At 39.9% G+C, this 22,876-nt stretch overlaps 1 protein-coding gene across 2 annotated transcripts in view; it reads right to left on the bottom strand.

The window, feature by feature from the left end:
- The window catches only part of gtf2b (general transcription factor IIB), a 71,169-nt gene that overhangs the window by 19,093 nt on the left and 29,200 nt on the right, over window positions 1-22,876 (bottom strand). For both annotated transcript variants that reach the window (XM_069939118.1, XM_069939119.1), the window contains exons 2-3: window positions 21,708-21,814; window positions 7,056-7,189 (exon numbers count right to left, since the gene is read on the bottom strand). In XM_069939118.1, the coding sequence (XP_069795219.1) occupies window positions 7,056-7,189; window positions 21,708-21,814 (241 nt within the window). The remainder of the gene's footprint in view (window positions 1-7,055; window positions 7,190-21,707; window positions 21,815-22,876) is intronic.

Raw genomic sequence — 22,876 nt, forward strand, 5'->3', positions numbered from 1 at the left:
CAATATTAAGGGTGAATGGTCCGATAGTATTCTAGCTTTATATTCTGTTTTTTTTTACTCTATCTTGCATACGAGCTGATAACAAAAATAGGTCTATTCTTGAGTATGTTTTGTCTAGCCGAGTAATATGAATATTCCTTTTCCTTTGGGTGTTGTTTCCTCCATATATCCAAAAGTTGCATTTCTTCCATCGATTTAATTATAAATTTGGTTACTTTGTTCTTTCTGTTAATTTTTTTCCCAGTTATGTCCATATTTGAATCCAAATTCAGGTTGAAATCCCCTCCTATTAATATGTTCCCCTGCGTATCTGCTATCTTCAAAAAGATATCTTGCATAAACTTTTGATCTTCTTCGTTAGGTGAATATACATTGAGTAGATTCCAAAACTCCGAATATATCTGACATTTTATCATTACATATCTCCCTGCTGGATCTATTATTTCCTCTTCTATTTTAAATGGCACATTTTTACTAATTAATATAGCTACTCCTCTTGCTTTTGAATTATATGATGCTGCTGTTACGTGTCCTACCCAATCTCTCTTTAATTTCTTGTGCTCCAATTCAGTTAAATGTGTTTCTTGCACAAATGCTATATCAATTTTTTCTTTTTTCAGTAAATTTAGCAGTTTCTTCCTTTTAATTTGGTTATGTATTCCATTAATATTTAAAGTCATATAGTTCAACGTAGCCATTTTATACTTTGTTTATCTTCCCTTTTCGTTTCTCCATCATTACCTTTCCTTCTTATCCATTTCTGTTTTCTTGTTTTGAACCCTTTATAAGACAACATTCATAAAACATCAAACATTTTCCTTATTCTCCTATTTAAAACTTCTTTAGCCCCAATCCCCCCTTCCCCTCCTGAGTTGTCCTTTATCCCTTGTCGGACAACCACATCTCCCCTCTCCATTTGGATTTGCGAATTCACTCGCAAGCGTCAGCTGATTTTGCAGTGACCGTAACTCCTCCCCCCCAGCCCCCCCCAGAAAAGATTTCACTTTTCATATGTAACAAAGGTCACTCTTTTAATTCCCTCCTTATTCCCTCTATTCCATTTCTTTCCCTTATTAATTCTTGTCTATACTATCTATATTTTCCTCTAAATACAGATACATTCATGTATGCACATTATACATATACACACATATAGCTCTTTACCCACATACATATAAATCGTGGTCATTTTTACTCTTATTACATGTCTTCATCTCTCTGTTTGTTTTGTAGTTGTTCTGCAAATTTCCTTGCTTCCTCTGGATCCGAGAATAGTTTTTTTCCATAAGATCGTTTTCGATGTATTGAACTCCTTCCTCTTCTTCAGGAGTTCAAAACTTATGTGTCTTTTTAGTTCGCAGTCTTTTGTACTCTCGGTACACGTCTTCATCTCTCAGTCTATTTTGTAATTGTTCTGCAAATTTTCGTGCTTCCTCTGGATCCGAGAATAGTCTGTTTTGCTGTCCTGGAATAAATATTTTCAATACCGCTGGATGCTTTAGTATAAATTTATACCCTTTCTTCCATAAAATTGCCTTTGCTGTATTGAACTCCTTTCTCTTCTTCAGGAGTTCAAAACTTATATCTGGATAAATGAAGATTTTTTGCCCTTTGTACTCCAGTGGCTTGTTGCCCTCTCTTACTTTTTCCATTGTTTTCTCCAGTACCTTTTCTCTTGTAGTATATCTTAGGAATTTTACTAAAATAGATCTTGGCTTTTGTTGTGGTTGTGGTTTAAAGGCCAATGCTCTATGTGCCCTTTCTATTTCCATTTCTTGCTGTAGTTCTGGACATCCTAGGATCCTAGGGATCCAATCTTTTATAAACTCTCTCATATTCTTGCCTTCTTCATCTTCCTTAAGGCCCACTATCTTTATGTTATTTCTTCTGTTATAATTTTCCATTATATCTATTTTCTGAGCTAACAGTTCTTGTGTCTCCTTAACTTTTTTATTAGATTCCTCTAATTTCTTTTTTAAGTCCTCTACCTCCATTTCTACTGCTGCTTCTCGTTCTTCCACCTTGTCCATTCTTTTTCCCATTTCTGATAAGGTCATATCTATTTTATTCATTTTCTCTTCTGTATTGTTTATTCTTCTTCTTAAATCATTAAATTCTTGCGCTTGCCATTCTTTAAATGACTCCATGTATTCTTTAATAAGAGAAAGTATATCCTTTGTCTTGCCTTTTTCCCTTCTTCTATTTCACTGTACTCTTCCTCTTCTTCTTCCTCTGGGTTGGCCATCTGTTGTTTCTTTGTTGTCCTTTTCTTCTCTTCTTTCTTGTTTTCGTTGTCTTCTATATTCTCCTCTTGATGCAGCTGTTCTGCAGCTGTCATTGCCGGCTGTGGAGATCGACTCCCCAGCTGGTCACCCCTCCCGTCGGTGTGTTTTTTTGCATGCGCATGCGCGGTTGCGCACTTTTACTCGGCTCAGTGAGCCATTTTTGTAGTCCACTTTCTACCGACCTGAGGGAGCGGGTTTCTCTCTCCACCGCGGGCCTCTTCGAACAGGTAAGGCCTTCTCCTTCTTCTTCCGTTGTCTTCTCTTCCTCTATTCTTACCGTTGGTTTCGATTTTTCTTTTTTCGTCACCATCTTCTTTCCACCTTTGTACGCACTTTACTTTAATTTTTATTTTTGTGCCTTTGTGTTTTCCTTTGTTTTTTCCGACTTTTCTGGAGAGGGCTGGAGTTCACCGTCCGGCCACTACTCCATCACGTGACTCCTCCCCGGTTCACAAGAAGGTTGACAGGATTTCAAGGTTTGAGTTACAGGGAAAGGTTGTGCAGACTGGGGCTTTTTTCTCTGGAGTGTAGAAGATTGAGGGGGGACTTGATAGAGGTGTTTAAGATTTTAAAAGGGACAGACAGAGTAAACGTGGATAGGCTTTTTCAATTAAGAGTGGGGGAGATTCAAACTAGAGGGCATGGTTTAAGATTGAAGGGGGAAAATTATAAGGGGAACATGAGGGGAAATTTCTTTACGCAAAGGGTGGTAGGGATGTGGAATGAGCTTCCGACAGACGTGGTCGAGGCGGGATCATTGGTTACATTTAAGGAAAGACTGGAGAGGAGAGGACTTGAGGGGTATGGAACGGGCGCTGGTCAGTGGGACTAGGAGGGTGGGGATTTGTTACGGCATGGACTAGTAGAGCCGAACTGGCCTGTTCTGTGCTGTAAGTGGTTATATAGTTCTCATGCGTCTAACTTGACAATTTTGAAAAATCTGGAGGAAAAGTTACCCCATCTTAAACCACAAGAACAAAAGCAGTTGAAACAGTTGCTTTTGAAATCTGCAAATATGTTTCCTGATGATGTGTCAAACACATCAGTGATTTGTCATGATGTGGATGTCGGAGAAGCGAGTTCCATAAAACAATACACTTATCAAATAAACATTGAAAAGAGTAAAATAATGGATCAGGAGGTGAAATACATGTTGGAAAATGATATTATTAGACCTTCAATCTCAAATCGGAGTTCTCCTTGTGTTCTGGTACCTAAAACAGATGGAACTGGTAGATTCTGTACAGTTTACAGGAAAGTTTATGTAGTAACCAAAACAGATGCTTATCCTATTCCTAGAATTGATGGTTGTATTGATAAAATTGAAAAAGCTAAATTTCTCTCCAAGGTGTCTCTGTTGAAGGGTTACTGGTGCGTGCCACTACAGAGAGAGGAAAGGCTATTTCTGTATTTGTGATATCATCAAGCTTGTACAAATATAAGGTGCTACCTTTTGGAGTTAAAAATGCCCCTGCAATGTTCCAAGGATGATAAATTCTGTAATCCTATGTTTAAAACATACAGATGCTTATATTGATGACTTGGTCACACAAAGAGACACATGGAAAGAACATCTGATGGAATTCAAAAAATTGTTGCAAGATTATCTGAAGTAAACTTAACTGTTAATTTAGCTGAAAGTGAATTTGGACATGCTACTGTGACATACTTAGGACACATAGTTGGCCAGGGCCAAGTTACACCTATTCAAGCGAAAGTGCAGGTGATTTCTGAATCCCTATTACCAATGGCAAGAAAGCAATGAGAAGGTTTTGAGGAACGGCAGGTAATTATAGGAAGTTTTGCAAGAATTTTGCAGAAATTGCTCTTCCTTTAACCAATCTTTTGAAGAAGGTGGAGAAATTTGAGTAGAAAAAATCTTGTCAGAGAATTTTACAGAATTTAAAGGAGATGCTGTGTCATTATGCTGGTTTTAAAATCTCCTGATTTTGACAAAGCATTTTCTTTAGTAGTGGATGCCAGTGAGGAGGCGGTGGGTACATTTCTACAAAAACATGATGATGAAATTGGCCATCCAGTTGCCTACTTTTCAAAAGAAAAATTCAATGTTAATCAAAGGAACTATTCCACTATTGAGAAGGAACTGTTGTCTCTAATACTCGCTCTGCAGAATTTTATTGTGTATCTGGGTACAACCCATAAACCAGAAATGATAAGTCTAGTGTTTTGGAATAAAATGAAGAATAAAAATAGATGATTATTAATCTGCAAATTAATCATTTCAAAGGTACAAGTAATGTGATAGCAGATTGCTTGTCTAGATGTTAAAATGATCATGTGAAAGAAAAACTTTAATTTTTGGAATACATTATTGTAACATGTTATATATCATAATCTCCAAGGGATGTTAGGTTAAGTTAAAAGTAACAAGTTTTGATCTTATTATTATTACGTATTAAGACAATATAACCAGTTTTGTTTAAGTAGCCATTGTCTTGGTGAATTTCTGTTACTGCTGGATTTTGAGTCCTTTGGCCTCATAACAAGACGTAAAAAATGAGAAAAAATTGAAATACTGTATGGAGTCTTTTTCCAGACTTGGAGAATTGGTCAACAGAGGAAATTGTTTAATAGGAACCTGGAGAGTAACTTTTATACACCAAGGTGGGGGTGGAGGGGGGGGGGTGGGGGGGTGTATGAAACAAGTTGCTGGAGGAGGTAGTTGAGGCTGGTGCTATGGTGACATTTAAGAAATATTTGAACGGATACACAGACAGGATAGATAAGAAGGACATGAACAAAACTCAGACAGGTGGACCATTTGGCCTGTTTTGGGCACAGTGGGCCAAAGAGCTTGTTTTATGCTTGTGAAGAAAAGTAGGTAGGTAGAGCAGAGTTCAAGGCCAGATCATGGAGCAAGTGCGACAGGCAAGAGAAGAGGGCCTACTCCTAGCTCCTATGTTTTTATGCTCAAAAGAAACACAGCCAAATTAGTTGTCAGAGATCACCAGCAAAAGGAAGGATACTTCAAGAAAAGTACAACAAAACTCAACTCTAAATCAGACATGACTGACGATATTTGTTCAATTCAGCTAAGCCAGGATTCGATGGAGGGGATAACAGTTATAGAATAGGGGGGATAGATTAGGTCAACAAAAAGATCAGGGCAGAAAAGGAAGTCAAAATGAATGCATGGGAAGGAGGTGTCAAACAATTTTGCAACAGGATTGAAGAAAAGGCTTGATGACACCAAGGTTGGAGGTGTTATGGATAGTGTAAAAGGTTGTCACAACAGGATATATTCAGGATGCAGAGTTGGGCGGAAGTGGCAGATGGAGTTCAATCTGGATCAGTGTAAGTTAAATTTGATGGCAGAGTACATAATTAATGGCAGGATTCTTAACAGTGTAGAACAGAGGGACCTGGGGGGGGGGGAGGGGGGGTCCAAATCCATAGATCACTCACAGTTGCTGCACAGGTTGATAGAGTAGTTAAGAAGGCTTGTGGTATGCTGGCCTTCATTAGTCAAAGGATTGAGTTCAAGAATCATGAGGTAATGCTGCGGTTCTATAAAACTCTGGTTAGAACACACTTGGAATATTGTATCCATTCTGGTCGCTGCATCACAGGAAAGATGTGGTAGCTTTGAAGAGGATACAGAGATTTACCAGGATGCTGCCTAGTTTGGAGAATGTGCCTTACAAGGCAAGGTTAACAGAGTCAAGTCTTTTCTCTTTGGAGTGAAGAACAATGAGAGTTGACAATAGAGGTCTATATGAGCAGCATAGACCATTTTCCCAGGGCAACAGGAGCAAATACCAGAGGAGATCTATGTAAGGTGAGGGGAGATGTCAGAAGTAAGTTTTTTTTAAATACACATGGGTGCCTGAAATGCACTGCCAAGGGTGGTGATGGAGGCTGTTGCAATAGGGACACTTCTTAGACATGGATGCAAGAGAAATAGAGGGCTATGGGAGTGGAGTAGAGAAGGTTTAGAATGTTGTTTATATAGGTCAGTAGATTATTTTGGCCAAAGGACCTATACAGTGCTGTAACGTTCTATATTTTATGAAAGAGAATCAAGGATGGGTGTCAGGATTGTGGAGCTGGTCAAGAGAGGACTCAAGGGTATGATTGAGGATCACAGAGGGATCAGATAGAGAAGGGTAGGTAATGTAAAGATCAAAGATCAGATGAAATGGGATGTTGATTTCAAGAGAAAATTGATATTGCTAAGCTGGGGATGATAGGAAGCCAGCAATTTTAGTGCATGGAAGCTGTGGCCTTTCAATTTAATTCTGTTCAGCGCAGCAAAGTCTGGGAATCTTAAGATAAATAGCCAGCATTCAACTAATGATAATGTGCTGCTTAAGAGATGAAAGAACACAGAACTTGTGGTGTCAATGGAGCAATCTATCTGCAGCCCCCTTTCCAACTCACTGCATTAAACACGAATCAAGGAGATCGACACTGAAATGTTTTATGCAGGGTTTTACTCTCCTCTTATAAACAAGGCTAAAGCCGCGACAAATCAATAAATTCTCATTCAGTCTGTGCCAGAGGGCATAGCAGCAATAGCATCAACATCCTGAAAGAGGGGGAAGTTGGGAGTAATGAAGTTTACCAACCAAGAGACAACCAGGGGCAGTCACCCTAAACAGTGATCGATGTGTACACAATGACACCAGCAAGTCCATGCACTTCTGTGGAAACATTTCCTGCTTATTAAGTAGTGGATTTTTAAAATCATTAATGCAAGTGCTTTATTAAGTTATATTTCTGTTTACATTTTATCAGTCACATTCCTACCTTTCCAATCATAGTTGACAAATCACCTCCATTGAGCAGTGGATTCTGGGCATCTCCCACTCGTGATGGGTCTTTTGTTGCTTTATCATTACTAAATGTTCGCCACTCGGAGCCAACATCTATCACCCTGTCACCTGCAGAAAGAGATGAAGAAAATTACTGGCATGAAAACCATACCAAATGAACTCTTTAAAAGGAGTCTTGTGCAATTCACACAAATATGTTGGCCTAAATTTTATTAATCTTAATTAAGGGCCATTATATTAGTACAGTTTTGGAAGAAATGGAATTTCCTGCCCACTGCATATATTACATATATGTAAAACAGGTTTCATTTATAACATTTACCAGACAACATATAAAAATACAGCAAGGAACAGGCCCTTTGACCTACATGCAAACCATGATGTCAAAGTAATCTAATTCCATCTGCCTGCAAGTGATCCATACCTCTTTATTTCCTTCATATGCATGTGCATACCTCTTAAAAGTTATTATGATATCCACCTCCACCAATGCTCAATCCCACCCTCAGCAGCGAGTTCCAGTTACTGACCACTGTATAAAATTTGTCTCACACAATCCTTTACACAATCCTTTAAATCTTCTCACTCTCATCTGAAACTTGTGCCCTCTAGTAGATGACATTTTTCCACTGTGGAAAAATAAACCATCTATGACTCTCATATTTTAATATACCGATACCAGGTCTCCCCTCAGCCTTAGACACTCCAACCTCAGTTAATAGCTGAAACACAATGCTGGAGAAACCCAGAAGGTCATACAGCGTCCTTCATATAACAAAGATAAAAATATACGACCGATATTTCGGGCTTCAACCTTAACTCTCATACACTAACCCAGGCAACATACTGGTGAACCCATTCTGCATCCTCTTCAAAGCCTCTATATCCTTCCAGTAATGCAGCAGCCAGAACTGTACACAATACTCCAAACTGACCAAACTAAAATTTTACACAGCTTCAACAACACGAGCTTTTCATGCCATAAGCCTTCTTTACCACCCTACCTGCTTGTGTTGTCACTTTCAGGGAGATATGGGCTTGCATCATCTGTACATCAATGCTTACATTATAATTTACCCCTTACATTTGAAATGCCAACCCATTGAACCATACTTTGGTAATCTCTTTGCCATCCACAATTCTCCCAAATTTTCAGACAAATTTATTAGTCATCCCATGTCCATCCAAATAATTTCTATACATCACAAACTCAGTTCCAGCACCTATATCTACAAAATGCCACCTGTCACAGATCTAAGTGAAAACCCCATCACAACTATTCACTGACTGTACCTAACTAGTCCATACCTATCCAAATGCAAATCCTATTCTCAAGAATCCTCTGCAATAGCTACCCTACCACTGATATAATACTGTGTAGTGTGCACAGACTGAAGAGGCAGGCTGTCTGCTCAGGTATCACAAATAACTGATTTGATTTGAATCTTGCGTGCAGCCTTTAAACCTGACTTCGTTCCACCCCTTACGCATCAGTACTCATGTCACAATATCATGAGTGCGTACAGGCCCTTCTGGTCTGTCCCGGAAGAGACAGCCCAGTGACACCATCTTTGCTACAACTGCTTCGCCGCCCACATGTAACAAGTGGGACCGGTTCGTCGCTGCAATTATATGCATCACTACACAAACCACCCACCCCCCCCCGTACCGGCACCAATGGTCTTGTGATGTGTCATGGGTGAGGTGTGTTGCTTTGGCGGCCATCCTCTGTGCACTGGTGGTGGGACCTGTATCGGTTGTCCAAGTGGGCCGGTTTCAATCTGTCCATTGCGAACAGCTCCTTTTTGCCCCCAAAGTCGAGAGTGAACTTTGACGTGTTCCTGTTCAGGACTTTGTACAGTCCCTCATAAAGCCGCTGAAGGGGAGTCCTGTGTGGGCCTCTGCGCACGAATACATAGACACTAGAGGCTAATTCAGAGGGGGTGGTGCAAGTGAACCCAGCTTGTGCCACAACCTCTCAAAGAGGGCTGTGGTGTCCATTTCCTGCTTGATCAAAGGTGGGAGTAACTGGCCTGGGACTGAAATAGCCTCGCTATAGATCAGTTCAGCAGAGGAGGCGCTGAGATTGTTCTTGAGCGCTGTGCGTAGCCCCAATAGCACCCAGGATAGTTTGTCCACCTAGTTGGGATTTCTGCGGTGTGCCATCAATGCTGCCTTGAGGTGGCGAAGGAACCTCTTGACTAGGCCGTTTGCTTGTGGATGGTAGGCCATGGTATGATGAAGCTGGGTATCCAGGAGTTTTGAGAGCAGGGTGGATGGAGGTGAATAGGGCACCCCAGTCTGTCAAAATGTCTGCTAGTACACCAAAGCAGGAAACAAAGGCAGAGAGGAAAGCTCTTGCGCACGTCTCTATAGTAGCGTCTGGGATGGGTATGGCCTCCAGCCAACGAGTGTACCTGTCCACCATTATGAGCATGTAGCGTGTTCCTCAGGAGACTGGCAAAGGCCCGACAATGTCGATGTGTACGTGGTGGAACCTACAGGAAGGACTGACAAAATCTTTAGCTGGTGGCTGGTGTGTCGCTGGACCTTGGTGCTTGGCAGTCTGTGCAGGTCTTTGTCCATTCTGTGATCTAATTACGCAGGCCATGCCAAATGAATTTTGCTGACTCTACTTGCATCGTTGTGTGAATGGAGGGGTGTGACAATCCATGGATCATGTCGAAAACCGTCCTCCTCCATTGGGCATGGCTGGCCAGGGGAAACGTGGCAGAGGTGCTTTGCGCGATTGGCGTTCAGCGGGACACCTTGGATCTGCAAACCCGTGATTACCATTCTGCAGCTGAGTGTCTCTGGGTCATGAGGCTGTGCAGGGGCTAGACCACGGGAGTCTATTCCCTGTGACAAAGCATTGACGGCGGGTTTGGAGAATGGGTCTGCAACCATGTTGTTTTTCCCGACAAGTATCGGATAGCAGTGGTGAATTCAGAGACGTAGGATAAATGTCTTTGTTGTTGGGCAGACCAGGGATTGAAAGACTTTGAGAAGGCGAAGGTTAGTGGCTTGTGATCGGTGTAGACAGTGAACGGGTGCCCTTCCAGAAATAACGGAAGTGGCGGATGCCAAATAGAGGACAAGCAGCTCCGTAGCGAATGTGCTGTACTTTACTGTAGGTGTCCACTGAAAAAAGGGAGAGGCTGCCATGAGTCATTCAAGAACTGCTGCAGGACAACGCCCACTGAGGGCTGTTGGTACAACCATATGTGGGTGTACCAAAATCGTCAAGTTGGCCAGAGCCTCCTTAGTCTGTTTGAATGGACTGTGAGCTTCCACTGTCCATTCAAGCTCTCTCGAACCTGACATCAATATGAAAAGCAGGTGCATGATCTTGGCAGCTGCAGGGATGAATCTGTTGTAGAAATTCAACCTTCCCATGAATTCCTGAAGTCCCTTCAGTGTTATCGGTCTGGTGAACTGCCGGGTAGCCTTGACTTTGGCTGGCAACAGAGTCACTCCCACTGGGGTAATTCTGTGGCCTAGAAAGTCAGTCTCCATGAGGCCGAACTGGCACTTCTCTGAGTTGACGGTGAGGCCAAACTGCGTGAGGCGGGTGAAAAGCTGGCGGTAATTCTTCATGTGCTCCTCAGGCGTGCTACTGGCTACCAGGATATCGTCAAGGTACATGCAGAGGAAAGGCATGATAGTCCCTTCCCACCGTGTCCATGAGGTGTTGAAATGTCTGCACTGCATTTTTCAACCCAAATGGCATGAGTAGAAAGAGGTGATGATCGTGGTCTTCTGAACATCATCTGGATGCATGGGGATTTGATGGCATCCCGGATCAGGTCGGCCTTGGAGAAGAGTTTTGTGCCGTGGAGATTTGCAGCAAAATCCTGTATATGGGAAATTGGGTAGTGGTCTGGGGTCGTCATGTCGATGAGACATCTGTAATCACTGCAGGGCCTCCAGCTGCCAGTGGACTTAGGCACCAAGTGTAGGGGTGAGGTCCATGGGCTATCAGACCGACAAACAATGCCCAGTTCCTCCAAGCGCCAAAACTCTGCCTTTTTTGAGCCTTTGGTGGCCCAGTGGTAGCAATGTGGTGTTGGATGCTATGTTTGGGCATGGCCACCGTGAACTGTGGGCGCAGAATGGAGGGATAATTTGACAGGTGGCTATACTAGCATGCTTGGTCTCCATGGAAGCTGGGTGGATGGTTCTTTGAACTTGCCAAGAGGTACCGTGTAGAAAGTCTCTTTCCTATGGTTCGGCCATAGGAAATTCGTGCCAAGCAGGGGTTTGTCCACCAAAGCGAGTGTGAAAGAAACGTACAGGAATCCGCCTTTTGCTGAAGGTTTGAATGGTGGTGTTGTTGGTGGCTTGTAAGGCAGGGCCCTGCAGCTTTGTGTGTGTTTTGAGCGCCCTAGGGGGGAATGATACTTATCTCCGCCCCCATGTCCACAAGAAACCTGCAGCCTGAAATACTATGCCAAACATGGAGAAGGCTATTTTGTCGGCTAGCCACCGCAGCCACAAATGGCAGCTGGCCACGTCGTTTCCTGGGAACGAACATGGCTGGTGGCATTTGTAGCCGGATGCCCCGCAACATTGGTGATAGAAACACTATTTGGGATCAGACGTCTGTTTCTGATGGGGAGCGGCCTGCTCACATATCGGGCTGAACTTGCGCATTGTCCTCGGTGGTGGCCGTGAGATGCGTTTGATGGAGTCTACTGCCTCACGTTTCGAGTGGTAGAAGACATCTGCATGCGCCGCAACATTGCGGGAGTCGCTGCAATCGGCATCAGCCAACAGGAGCTTGATGTCCTCACGTATCTATTTGAGGAACGCTTGCTTGAACACAAGGCACAGGGCTTGTGCCCTTCTGCGAGCGTGAGCATTTAGTCCATGAGGGCCGAGGAGTTTCTGTCACCCAGGCCATCCAAGTGCCTGAGCCTGGCTGCTCGCTTGCGTCATGAGAAGCCATATATGCAAACGAGGAGGTTTTTCAGAATCATGCATTGACCTTCCTCTGGTGGCACCTGAATAAGGTCATCTACTCTTGAGGCAGTTTCCTGGTCGAGTGAGCTGACGACTTAGAAGTATCTCATCGAATTAGAGCTTATGTTTGATCTGGAACTGGGCTTCCACTTGGCCAAACCAAGCGTAGGGCCTAGTCATCCAGAAAGTTGCCAGCTTCAACGCAACGGTGTCTACACTGCTTGTTCATTGTGTCGAGTCTTCAGGACATGGAGATTCATCGGGGTCACCAAAGCAGCATGTTGTGAGTGAGCGCAGCACGGAGTCTGAAGTTCCAGGCTGTATCACGACTGACTTTATTTGAATCTCGCATGCAGCCTTTAAGCCTTATGCACTGGTGCTTGTATACATGCCCTTCCAGACTGTCCTGGAAGAGACAGTCCCACAATGTCATCTTTGCCACAGCGGCCCTGCGTGTAACAAGTAGGGCCAGTTCACCGCTGCAATTATGTGCATCGCCACAGCGGACCTGTAATTTGCTGGTTTAACTCTGTTGCCCTTCTTAAATAGCTCAGGTGATGAAGGTGCAAACTTGACCTTCAGAGCCATCTTTGTGGAGTTTGCACATTCTTCCTGTAACTCTATGGGTTGCTTGGTGAGTTTTACAGCAAGGAAAACACCCCTTCAGTCCAATGTCCATGCCAACCAGTTTATTCTCCTAAGTCACTCCCATTTGCCTGCATCCCTCTGCATCTTTCTTAACTATACCTAAACATTACAATTGAACCTGCCCTTCCTACTACTTCTGCCAGATCATTCCATACACTTTTCCACCACCCTCTGTGGAAAAGGTGGTCTTTATCCTTTTGTTTTTACCCCATCTTATATCTATTCCATCTTGGTTTAGATTACCCTCTCCTTGGAAAAAGAGCATTTTCGCTATCCCACTGATTTTATAAACCTCAACAACGTCATCCCTCAACCTTCTATGGAGAAAGTACCCAACCTTTCCTCATAATTTAAGACCACCAGTCCTGGTAAGAGCCTCATTAATCTTTCTGCACCCATTCTTGCTCAATGTCTTTCCTATAGCTGGGCGACCAGAAGTGCACACGTTACTCTAAAGGTAAAAGCGTTCTCAAGATACTCACTCCCACCTCACAAAGATTTGCAAGTTGTTGGGTGACAGGGCCATTGCACATTGACCAAGTGTGTATTGAGGGGTAGAATCGCGGGATCTATGCTTTGAAACACAATTTCATTTTACATGGGCAGATTCACCACATGCTGTGGGGACTGTAATTGTACAAGTTATTAAACGAGGGCCCTTGATACCAAACTACTTGGAACAAAGAAGTTGTGTCATCATCCTGGGAATTCCCTTTAATTTTAGCACCTTCGAAAAGGATCAGGAGAATGCAACAGTTGGGATAATTTTTATAACTCTGACTGAGAAACTTCTGTCTAACTGGAAGTCAAGCCAAGTCCAAAATTATGACTTCAGCTCTGAGACTGCAAAATAAAATAATAGCAGAGAGAAAAAGAACAAATAACGTGCTTAATTCACAGCTAGCCTGGTTTTGTTAAAAATAGACTAATATATAAATCAAGCTGAAAAAGTTTCATCGTAATTGTGAACAGTTCAAAACAGAAATTAATTTGTGTTAATTGGACCAAAAAATTTACAGCTGTATTCAGAATTTTCAACAAAGCAAACTTTATTAAAGCCAACATCTGATAGAGCAGTATCGTGTTCAGTTCTCATTATAGGAAGAATGTGGAAATTTTAGAGAGTGCAGAGATTTACCAGGATGTTACTTTCATTAGAGGACATGTCCCATGATGAAAGGTTGAATAAACTATGACTTTTCTCTTTTTAAATTATGGAAGATGAGAGACAATAGAGGTGGTTAAGATTATGAAAGGCATTGATAATGTGGACATCCAGGATCTTTCTCTCAGGGCAGCAACGGCCATTTTCAGAGGACATCTGAGTGGAGGAGAGCTTAGGGGAGATGCAAAAAGTAGGGTTTTTCTGTTATACTCAGAGTGGTGGGTGGCTGTAATGCATTAGAAGTGATGGTACAGGTTGATACAATTGGGACATTTAAAACTCTTAGATACATGGATGTAAGGAAAAAAAATGGAATACAGCTGTGAGTGAAGGGTGAGATTGATGTACAGTAGGTCTTTATAGGTTGTCACCACCATGAGCTAAAAGACCAGTGAGCAATAAGATACAAGAACAGAATTAAAGCATTGAACTATTTGAATCATGGCTGGTGCATTTTGGCTCTCAATCCCATTCTTCTTCCTTCTCTTAACTTTTGATACCCTTACCAATCAAGATCCCATTAATCTCCACAATGACTTCACATCCACAACCATCTGTGGCAACAAATTCACCACCCTCTGGCTGTAGAAATTCTTCATTTCTATTCTAAAGTGACATCTAAAATGTTCCGCTGCAGCAAGTACAGTACATTGGTACACTGTACCATGCAAAATTATAAAAATGCCATTACCTCAATATTGCGATTACCTTCCTTACTTACAACTCAACCTGTATTTTAACCTTTACAGTAGTCCGTTTCAATCACTGCTTACTGAATTCTCAATTTTGAAAATAATCAACTTCTTATTTCCTTGCACCAAGTGCCTGCAGTACATTTCCTCACATTGCAGTCCATCTCCATTTCTTTGCCGTGTCTGTGCTGTGTCAGCGAAGATCAGTAGGTCACGGCTCGCCGTGTTAAAAGTCTGATGATAGCCGGTTGTGAAATTTTAGAAAATCTGGTTGGGACCAGAAATATTTTTTTTTTTTAAATTTTTTATTTTTCACACCATAAATCACCATAGCCATGATATACACTTTTACTTTTTCACACATTTACAGTGACTTTTTCTCCCTCCCCCCTCCCTCCTCCCAAGCCACCCCCCCACCCCCCCCTCTCATCCATTTTAGGTATACAATCTAGGTTGCATTAATTCAGTTAGACAATGTTGTCATTCAACAAAAATACACCAGAAATTCTACTGAGTCCATTCTTTTCTTTTCTTCTCCTTCCATCAACTTAGGTAATGTTTGTTCCCGGTAGGTTTTCGCTATTGTATTTAATGTAAGGCTCCCATACTTGTTCGAATATTTCAATATTATTTCTTAAACTATATGTTATTTTTTCTAATGGAATACATTTATTCATTTCTATATACCATTGTTGTATTTTCAAATTATCTTCCAATTTCCAGGTTGACATAATACATTTTTTTGCTACGGCTAGGGCTATCTTGACAAATCTTTTTTGTGCATCTTCCAAGTCAATTCCAAATTCTTTATTTTTTATGTTACTTAGGAGAAAGATCTCTGGATTCTTTGGTATATTGTTTTCTGTTATTTTATTTAATATCTGATTTAGATCTTCCCAAAATTTTTCTACTCTCTCACATGTCCAGATTGCATGAATTGTTGTTCCCCTTTCTTTTTTACATCGAAAACATCTATCAGATACTGTTGGGTCCCATTTATTTAACTTTTGCGGTGTAATGTATAGTCTGTGTAACCAATTATATTGTATCATACGCAGCCTCGTATTTATTGTATTTCTCATCGTTCCAGAGCATAACTTCTCCCATGTTTCCTTTTTTATCTTTATATTTAAATCTTGTTCCCATTTTTGTTTAGTTTTACCATTTGTTTCCTCATTCTCCTTTTCTTGCAGTTTAATATACATATTTTTTATAAATCTTTTGATTAACATTGTATCTGTAATCACATATTCAAGGTTACTTCCCTCTGGTAAACTCAAGTTGCTTCCTAATTTATCTTTCAAGTAGGATCTCAGTTGGTAATATGCCAGCGCTGTATCTCCAGTTATATTGTACTTATCTCTATATAAAGGATAAGAGATATCCTTGTTCAAAGGATAAGAATCTACTTACTGAAAAACAATTTTCTATTCTTTTAATCCCTTTTTTTCCCCATTTTCTAAAGGCAAGGTTGTCTATTGTAAAAGGGAGTAGCTTATTTTGCGTCAATATTAGTTTTGGTATTTGGTAATTTATTTTATTTCTTTCTACATGAATCTCTTCCATATATTGAGGAGATGGTGTAATACTGGAGAAGTTCTATGTTGTACCAATTTTTCGTCCCATTTATATAATATGTGTTCAGGTATCTTTTCCCCTATTTTATCTAATTCTAGTCTCGTCCAGTCTGGTTTTTCCCTTGTTTGATAAAAATCTGATAGGTACCTTAATTGTGCGGCTCTATAATAATTTTTGAAGTTTGGCAATTGTAAGCCTCCTTGTTTATACCATTCTGTTAATTTGTCTAGTGCTATCCTCGGTTTCCCCCCTCTCCATAAAAATCTCCTTATTATTTTCTTTAACTCTTTGAAGAATTTTTCTGTCAGTTGTATTGGCAATGCCTGAAATAAGTATAGTATCCTTGGAAAAATGTTCATTTTAATACAGTTTATCCTTCCTATCAGTGTTAGTGGTAGCTCTTTCCAATGCTCTAAATCGTCCTGTAATTTTTTCATTAGTGGATTGTAATTGAGTTTATATAATTGGCCTAGATTTTTGTTTATTTGCACACCTAGGTATCTTATTGCCTGCGTTTGCCATCTGAATGGGGATTCCTCCTTAAATTTTGAGAAATCCGCGTTATTCATAGGCATTGCTTCACTTTTATTTACGTTTATCTTGTATCCCGACACTTCTCCATATTCCTTCAATTTCTTATATAGTTCTTTTATTGATAGTTCTGGTTCTGTTAAGTACACTATCACATCATCCGCAAACAGACTGATTTTATATTCCCTGTCTTTTATTTTTATTCCTTTTATATTATTATCTCTTCTTATCGATTCTGCTAGTGGTTCTATAGCTAGTGCAAACAATAATGGTGATAGTGGGCATCCCTGCCGCGTTGACCTGCTTAAGTTAAATTGCTTTGATACATGTCCATTTACTGTCACTTTCGCTAACGGTCCCTCATATAATGCTTTAATCCAATTAATAAACTTCTCCGGTAAACTGAATTTTTGCAATACTTTGAACAAGTAATTCCATTCTACTCTGTCGAAGGCCTTCTCTGCGTCTAAAGCAACTGCTACTGCCGGTGCTTTATTTCCTTCTACTGCATGAATTAAGTTAATAAATTTACAAATATTGTCTGTTGTGCGTCTTTTTTTGATAAATCCAGTTTGGTCTAAATTTACCATTTTCGGTACCTGTTCTGCTAATCTGTTCGCTAATAGTTTAGCTATTATCTTATAATCTGTGTTTAGCAGAGATATTGGTCTATATGACGCTGGTGAGAGTGGATCTTTCCCTTGTTTTAGTATCACTGTAATTATTGCTGTTTTACATGAATCTGGTAAGTTTTGTGTCTCATCAATCTGGTTGATTACATCCAGGAGGGGCGGTATTATTAGGTCTTTAAATGTTTTGTAGAATTCTATTGGGAGTCCATCCTCTCCTGGTGTCTTATTATTTGGTAAATTTTTTATTATCTCTTGTATTTCTACTGTTCCAAATGGTTCTGTTAATTTATTTTGTTCCTCTATTTGTAGTTTTGGTAGTTCAATTTTAGTCAAAAATTCATCTATTTTCCCTTCTTTCCCTTCGTTTTCGGTTCGGTATAATTGTTCATAGAATTCTCTGAAGTTTTCCTTAATTTCTTTTGGATTATATGTAATTTGTTTGTCTTTTTTCCTTGTTGCCAATACCATTTTCTTAGTTTGCTCTGTCTTAAGCTGCCATGCTAAGATTTTGTGTGTTTTTTCACCTAGTTCATAATATTTCTGTTTTGTCTTCATTATATTCTTCTCCACCTTATATGTTTGTAATGTTTCATATTTTATTTTTTTATCCGCCAATTCTCTTCTTTTGGTTGTATCTTCCTTTATTGCTAATTTTTTTTCTATGTTTATTATTTCCCTTTCCAACTGCTCTGTTTCCTGATTATAGTCCTTCTTCATCTTGGTTGCATAACTTATTATTTGCCCTCTAATGAATGCTTTCATTGCGTCCCATAGTATAAACTTATCTTCCACTGATTCCGTATTTACTTCAAAGTACATTTTTAATTGTTTTTCAATAAATTCTCTAAAATCCTGTCTTTTAAGTAGCATGGGGTTTAATCTCCATCTATACATTCTTGGAGGGATGTCCTCTAGCTCTATTGCCAATAACAGGGGTGAGTGGTCCGATAATAGTCTAGCTTTATATTCCGTTTTCCTAACTCTCCCTTGAATGTGGGCTGATAACAGGAATAGGTCTATCCTTGAGTATGTTTTATGTCTAGTCGAGTAGTATGAGTATTCCTTTTCTTTTGGGTTTTGTTTCCTCCATATGTCCAAAAGTTTCATTTCTTGCATTGATTTAATTATAAATTTGGTTACTTTGTTCTTCCTGTTAATTTTTTTCCCCGTTTTATCCATATTTGGATCCAAATTCAGATTGAAATCCCCTCCTATTAGTATGTTCCCTTGCGTATTAGCTACCTTCAAAAAGATATCTTGCATAAACTTTTGATCTTCTTCGTTAGGTGAATATATATTAAGTAGATTCCAAAGCTCTGAATATATCTGACATTTTATCATAACATATCTCCCTGCTGGATCTATTATTTCCTCTTCTATTTTAAATGGCACATTTTTGCTAATTAATATAGCCACTCCTCTTGCTTTTGAATTATACGATGCTGCTGTTACATGTCCTACCCAATCTCTCTTTAATTTCTTGTGCTCCAATTCAGTTAAGTGTGTTTCTTGGACAAATGCTATATCTATTTTTTCCTTTTTCAGTAAATTTAGTAGTTTCTTCCTTTTAATTTGGTTATGTATTCCATTAATATTTAGAGTCATATAGTTCAGCGTAGCCATTTTATATTTTGTTTATCTTCTCTTTCCGTTTTTCCATCATTACCTTTCCTCCTTTTCCATTTCTGTTTTCTTATTTTCAACTCTTTACCAGACAACATTCCTACAACATCCAACATTTTCCTTATTCTCCTATTTCTATCTTCTTTATCCCCAATCTCCCCTTCCCCTCCTGAGTTGCCCTTTATCCCTTGTCGGACAACCACATCTCCCCTCTCCATTTGGATTTGCGAATCCACTCGCAAGCGTCAACTGATTTTGCAGTGACCGCTCTTTTCCCCCACCCAGCCCCCCCCAGAAAAGATTTCGCTTTTTATATGTCACAAAGGTCACTCTTTTAATTCCCTCCTTATTCTCTCTATTCCATTACCTTCCCTTATTAATTCTTGTCTATACTCTCTGTGTTTTCCTCTAATTACAGATAATTTCACATATGCCCATTGTCTCTATTCACTCTTATACCTCTTTACCCGCATACATATCAATCGTGGTCATTTTTACCCTCCTTACCCGTCTTCATCCCTCAGTCTATTTTTGTCTTTACCCACATACATATCAATCGTGATCATTTTTGCTCTCATTACCCGTCTTCATCCCTCAGTCTATTTTTGTAATTGTTCTGCAAATTTTCGTGCTTCTTCTGGATCCGAGAATAGTCTGTTTTGATGTCCTGGAATAAATATTTTCAATACCGCAGGATGCTTCAGTGTAAATTTATATCCTTTCTTCCATAAAATCGCTTTTGCTGTATTGAACTCTTTTCTCTTCTTTAGGAGTTCAAAGCTTATATCTGGATAAATGAAGATTTTTTGCCCTTTATACTCCAGTGGTTTGTTGCCCTTTCTTACTTTTTCCATTGTCTTCTCCAGTACCTTTTCTCTTGTAGTATATCTTAGGAATTTTACTACAATAGATCTTGGTTTTTGTTGTGGTTGTGGTTTAGGGGCCAATGCTCTTTGTGCCCTTTCTATTTCCATTTCTTGCTGTAGTTCTGGACATCCTAGGGCCTTAGGGATCCATTCTTTTATAAATTCCCTCATATTCTTGCCTTCTTCATCTTCCTTAAGGCCCACTATCTTTATGTTATTTCTTCTGTTATAATTTTCCATTATATCTATTTTTTGGGCTAGTAATTCTTGTGTCTCTTTAGTTTTTTTATTAGATTCCTCCAATTTCTTTTTTAAGTCTTCTACCTCCATTTCTGCTGCTATTGCCCGTTCTTCCATCTTGTCCATTTTTTTCCCCATTTCTGTTAAGGTCATATCCATTTTATTTATTTTCTTTTCTGTGTTGTTTATTCTTCTTCTTAAATCACTGAATTCCTGTGTTTGCCATTCTTTAAATGACTCCATGTATCCTCTAACAAGAGCAAGTATATCCTTTGCCTTGCCTTTCCCTTTATCTATTTCACTGTATTCTTCCTCTTCTTCTTCCTCTGGGTTGGCCATCTGTTGTTTCTTTGCTGCCCTTTCCTCCTCTTCTTTCTTGTTTCCATTGTCTTCTATGGTCTCTTCTTGCTGCAGGTGTTCTGCAGCTGTCGTTGCCGGCTGTGGAGATCGACTCCCCAGCTGGTCCCCCCTCCCGTCGGTGTGTTTTTTTTCATGCGCGGTTGCGCACTTTTACTCGGCTCTGTGAGCCATTGTTGTAGTTCTTTTTCTACCGACCTGAGGTAGTGGGCTCCTCTCTCCACAGCGGGCCTCTTCGGACAGGTAAGGCCTTCACCTTTTTCCTCCGTTGTCTTCTCTTCCTCTCTTCTTTCCGTTGATTTTGATTTTTCTCCTTTTGTCTCCATCTTCTTTCCACCTTTATACTCACTTTTCTTTAACTTGTATTTCTGTGCCTTTGTATTTTCTCTTGTTTTTCCCGACTTTTCTGGAGAGGGCTGGAGTTCACCGTCCGGCCACTACTCCATCACGTGACTCCTCCGGGACCAGAAATATTGATGAGAAAATGGAGAGAAAGGAAGAGCAACACCAAAACAGACCAATTTCCCCAATTCAAGAAGACAATCCAGAAGTCTATAGCAAATGATGTGGGTAACATTGGTTTAATTCAAGATCAAAGATTCCTTTATTGTGGTGTACCTTAATACTGGAAATTTGTCTACTTTTGCTTGCATTAAGATACACAGAGGCATTATTAGCCTGGTGCTCCCCCAGTAAGAGAAAGAGAAGCAAAAATTCCAAATTACTATCTTAATAATCCAATAAACCAAACTTTGTAGATCCAGCTTTATGTAGCTTTCATTGATAAAATGAATAAACATTTTGCATAACTTCACATTGAATAATAACGTTATTCAAATTTAAACAGATATAAGAAGAAACAAACAAAATTAAGACAAAATAAGATGAATTAAAATAAATTCAAAAAGTATCTCGAGCTTACGTCCCCTTCATAATTCTTCGAAGAATGAGATTCAAGCTCTTGGTCAGCTCGAATAGTATGACATATCAAGTCATAGTCACTCTGGTAACACTACAAACAATACCTTTTCTTAAGGTATAGGCACAAAATTAACTATGAATCAACAGCCAAAGTTACAATAAAGTCAGGCCAAGAACTGGCAAACACAGGTAAACAAACAAGATACAAACACTGGTCAACAACAATAAATGAATTGTATATCAAAGGTAACTGAGAATGAACAAATGGAAGTTATTTAAATTTTAATTTCCTTCAAGCAATAAGCCCAAATAGTGATGATATAAAACTGAAAAACTGAAACAGCAAATTTGTTTACAGACTTTATATATTTTTTCAGATCATTGCATGTAATGCGAACACTTTTTTTTTACCTACAACCAGACCACATTCAGGGCAGATCATATCGCCAGCACGGTAATCTTCTACCAGTATGGCATCTGGATGGTTTGGACACTGTACCCTGGGTAATGGATCTCCACTAAAAAGAAACAAACAAGAACTTCAACATCTAACTATAGCATTACAACAAATATCATTCGCGAAAATGAAAACGAGTATAAGCCCATTGACTTAGAATCACCTCATCCATTTAACAGGGTGCCAATCATAGCACTAAAGGAGAGAGATTGAGGAAGAGGAAGTACTTGCTGTCTTAAAGTAAATAAGGATGGATAAATCCCCAGGACTTGACAAGATATTCCATCGGACCTTGAGGGAGGCTAGTATAGAAGTTGCAAGGACTCTGGCAGAAATATTTAAAATATCCTGGTACCAGAGGATTGGAGGGTCGCTCACACTGTTCCTTTGTTTAAAAGAGGCTCCAAAAGTAACCCTGGAAATTATAGGCCGGTGAGCCTAACATCAGTAGTAGGTAAATTATTGGATGGTGTTCTAAGAGATAACGATATATAATTATTTGGATAGTTAGAAACTGATTAGGGTTAGTCAACATGGCTTTGTGTGTGGTAGCTCGTGTTTAACCAATCTTATGGTTTTTTGAGGAGGTTACCAGGAAAGTTGACGAAGGAAAGACTGGTGATGTTGTCTACATGGACTTTAGTAAGGTCTTTGATAGGGTCCCGCATAGATTAGTCAAGAAGTTTCAGATACTAGGTATGCATGGTGAAGTAGTGAATTGGATTCGACAATGGCTAGATAGTAGTGGTGGAAGATTGCTTTTTAGAGTGGTATGCCTCAGGGATCAGTCCCAGGACCATTGTTGTTTTGTCATCTACATCAATGATGGTAAATTGGATCAGCAAGTTTGCAGATGATGCTAAGATTGGAGCTGTTGTGAACAGTGAAGGAGGTTTTAAAAGCTTGCAGAGGGATTGAAATAGAAAAATGGGCTGAAAGATGCTACATGGAATTTAATGCAGACAAGTATGAGGTGTTGCATATTGGAAGGAAAAGTCATATACAGTAAATGGTAAGGCATTGAGTACTAGAACAGAGGGAAATCAGATACTGTACATAATTCCTTGAAAGTGGTGTAACAGGTGGATAGGATTGTAAAGACAGCTTTTGGCATATTGACCTT

This window comes from Narcine bancroftii, chromosome 5 (genome assembly GCF_036971445.1).
Source record: "Narcine bancroftii isolate sNarBan1 chromosome 5, sNarBan1.hap1, whole genome shotgun sequence".
Taxonomy (NCBI): Eukaryota; Metazoa; Chordata; class Chondrichthyes; order Torpediniformes; family Narcinidae; genus Narcine; species Narcine bancroftii.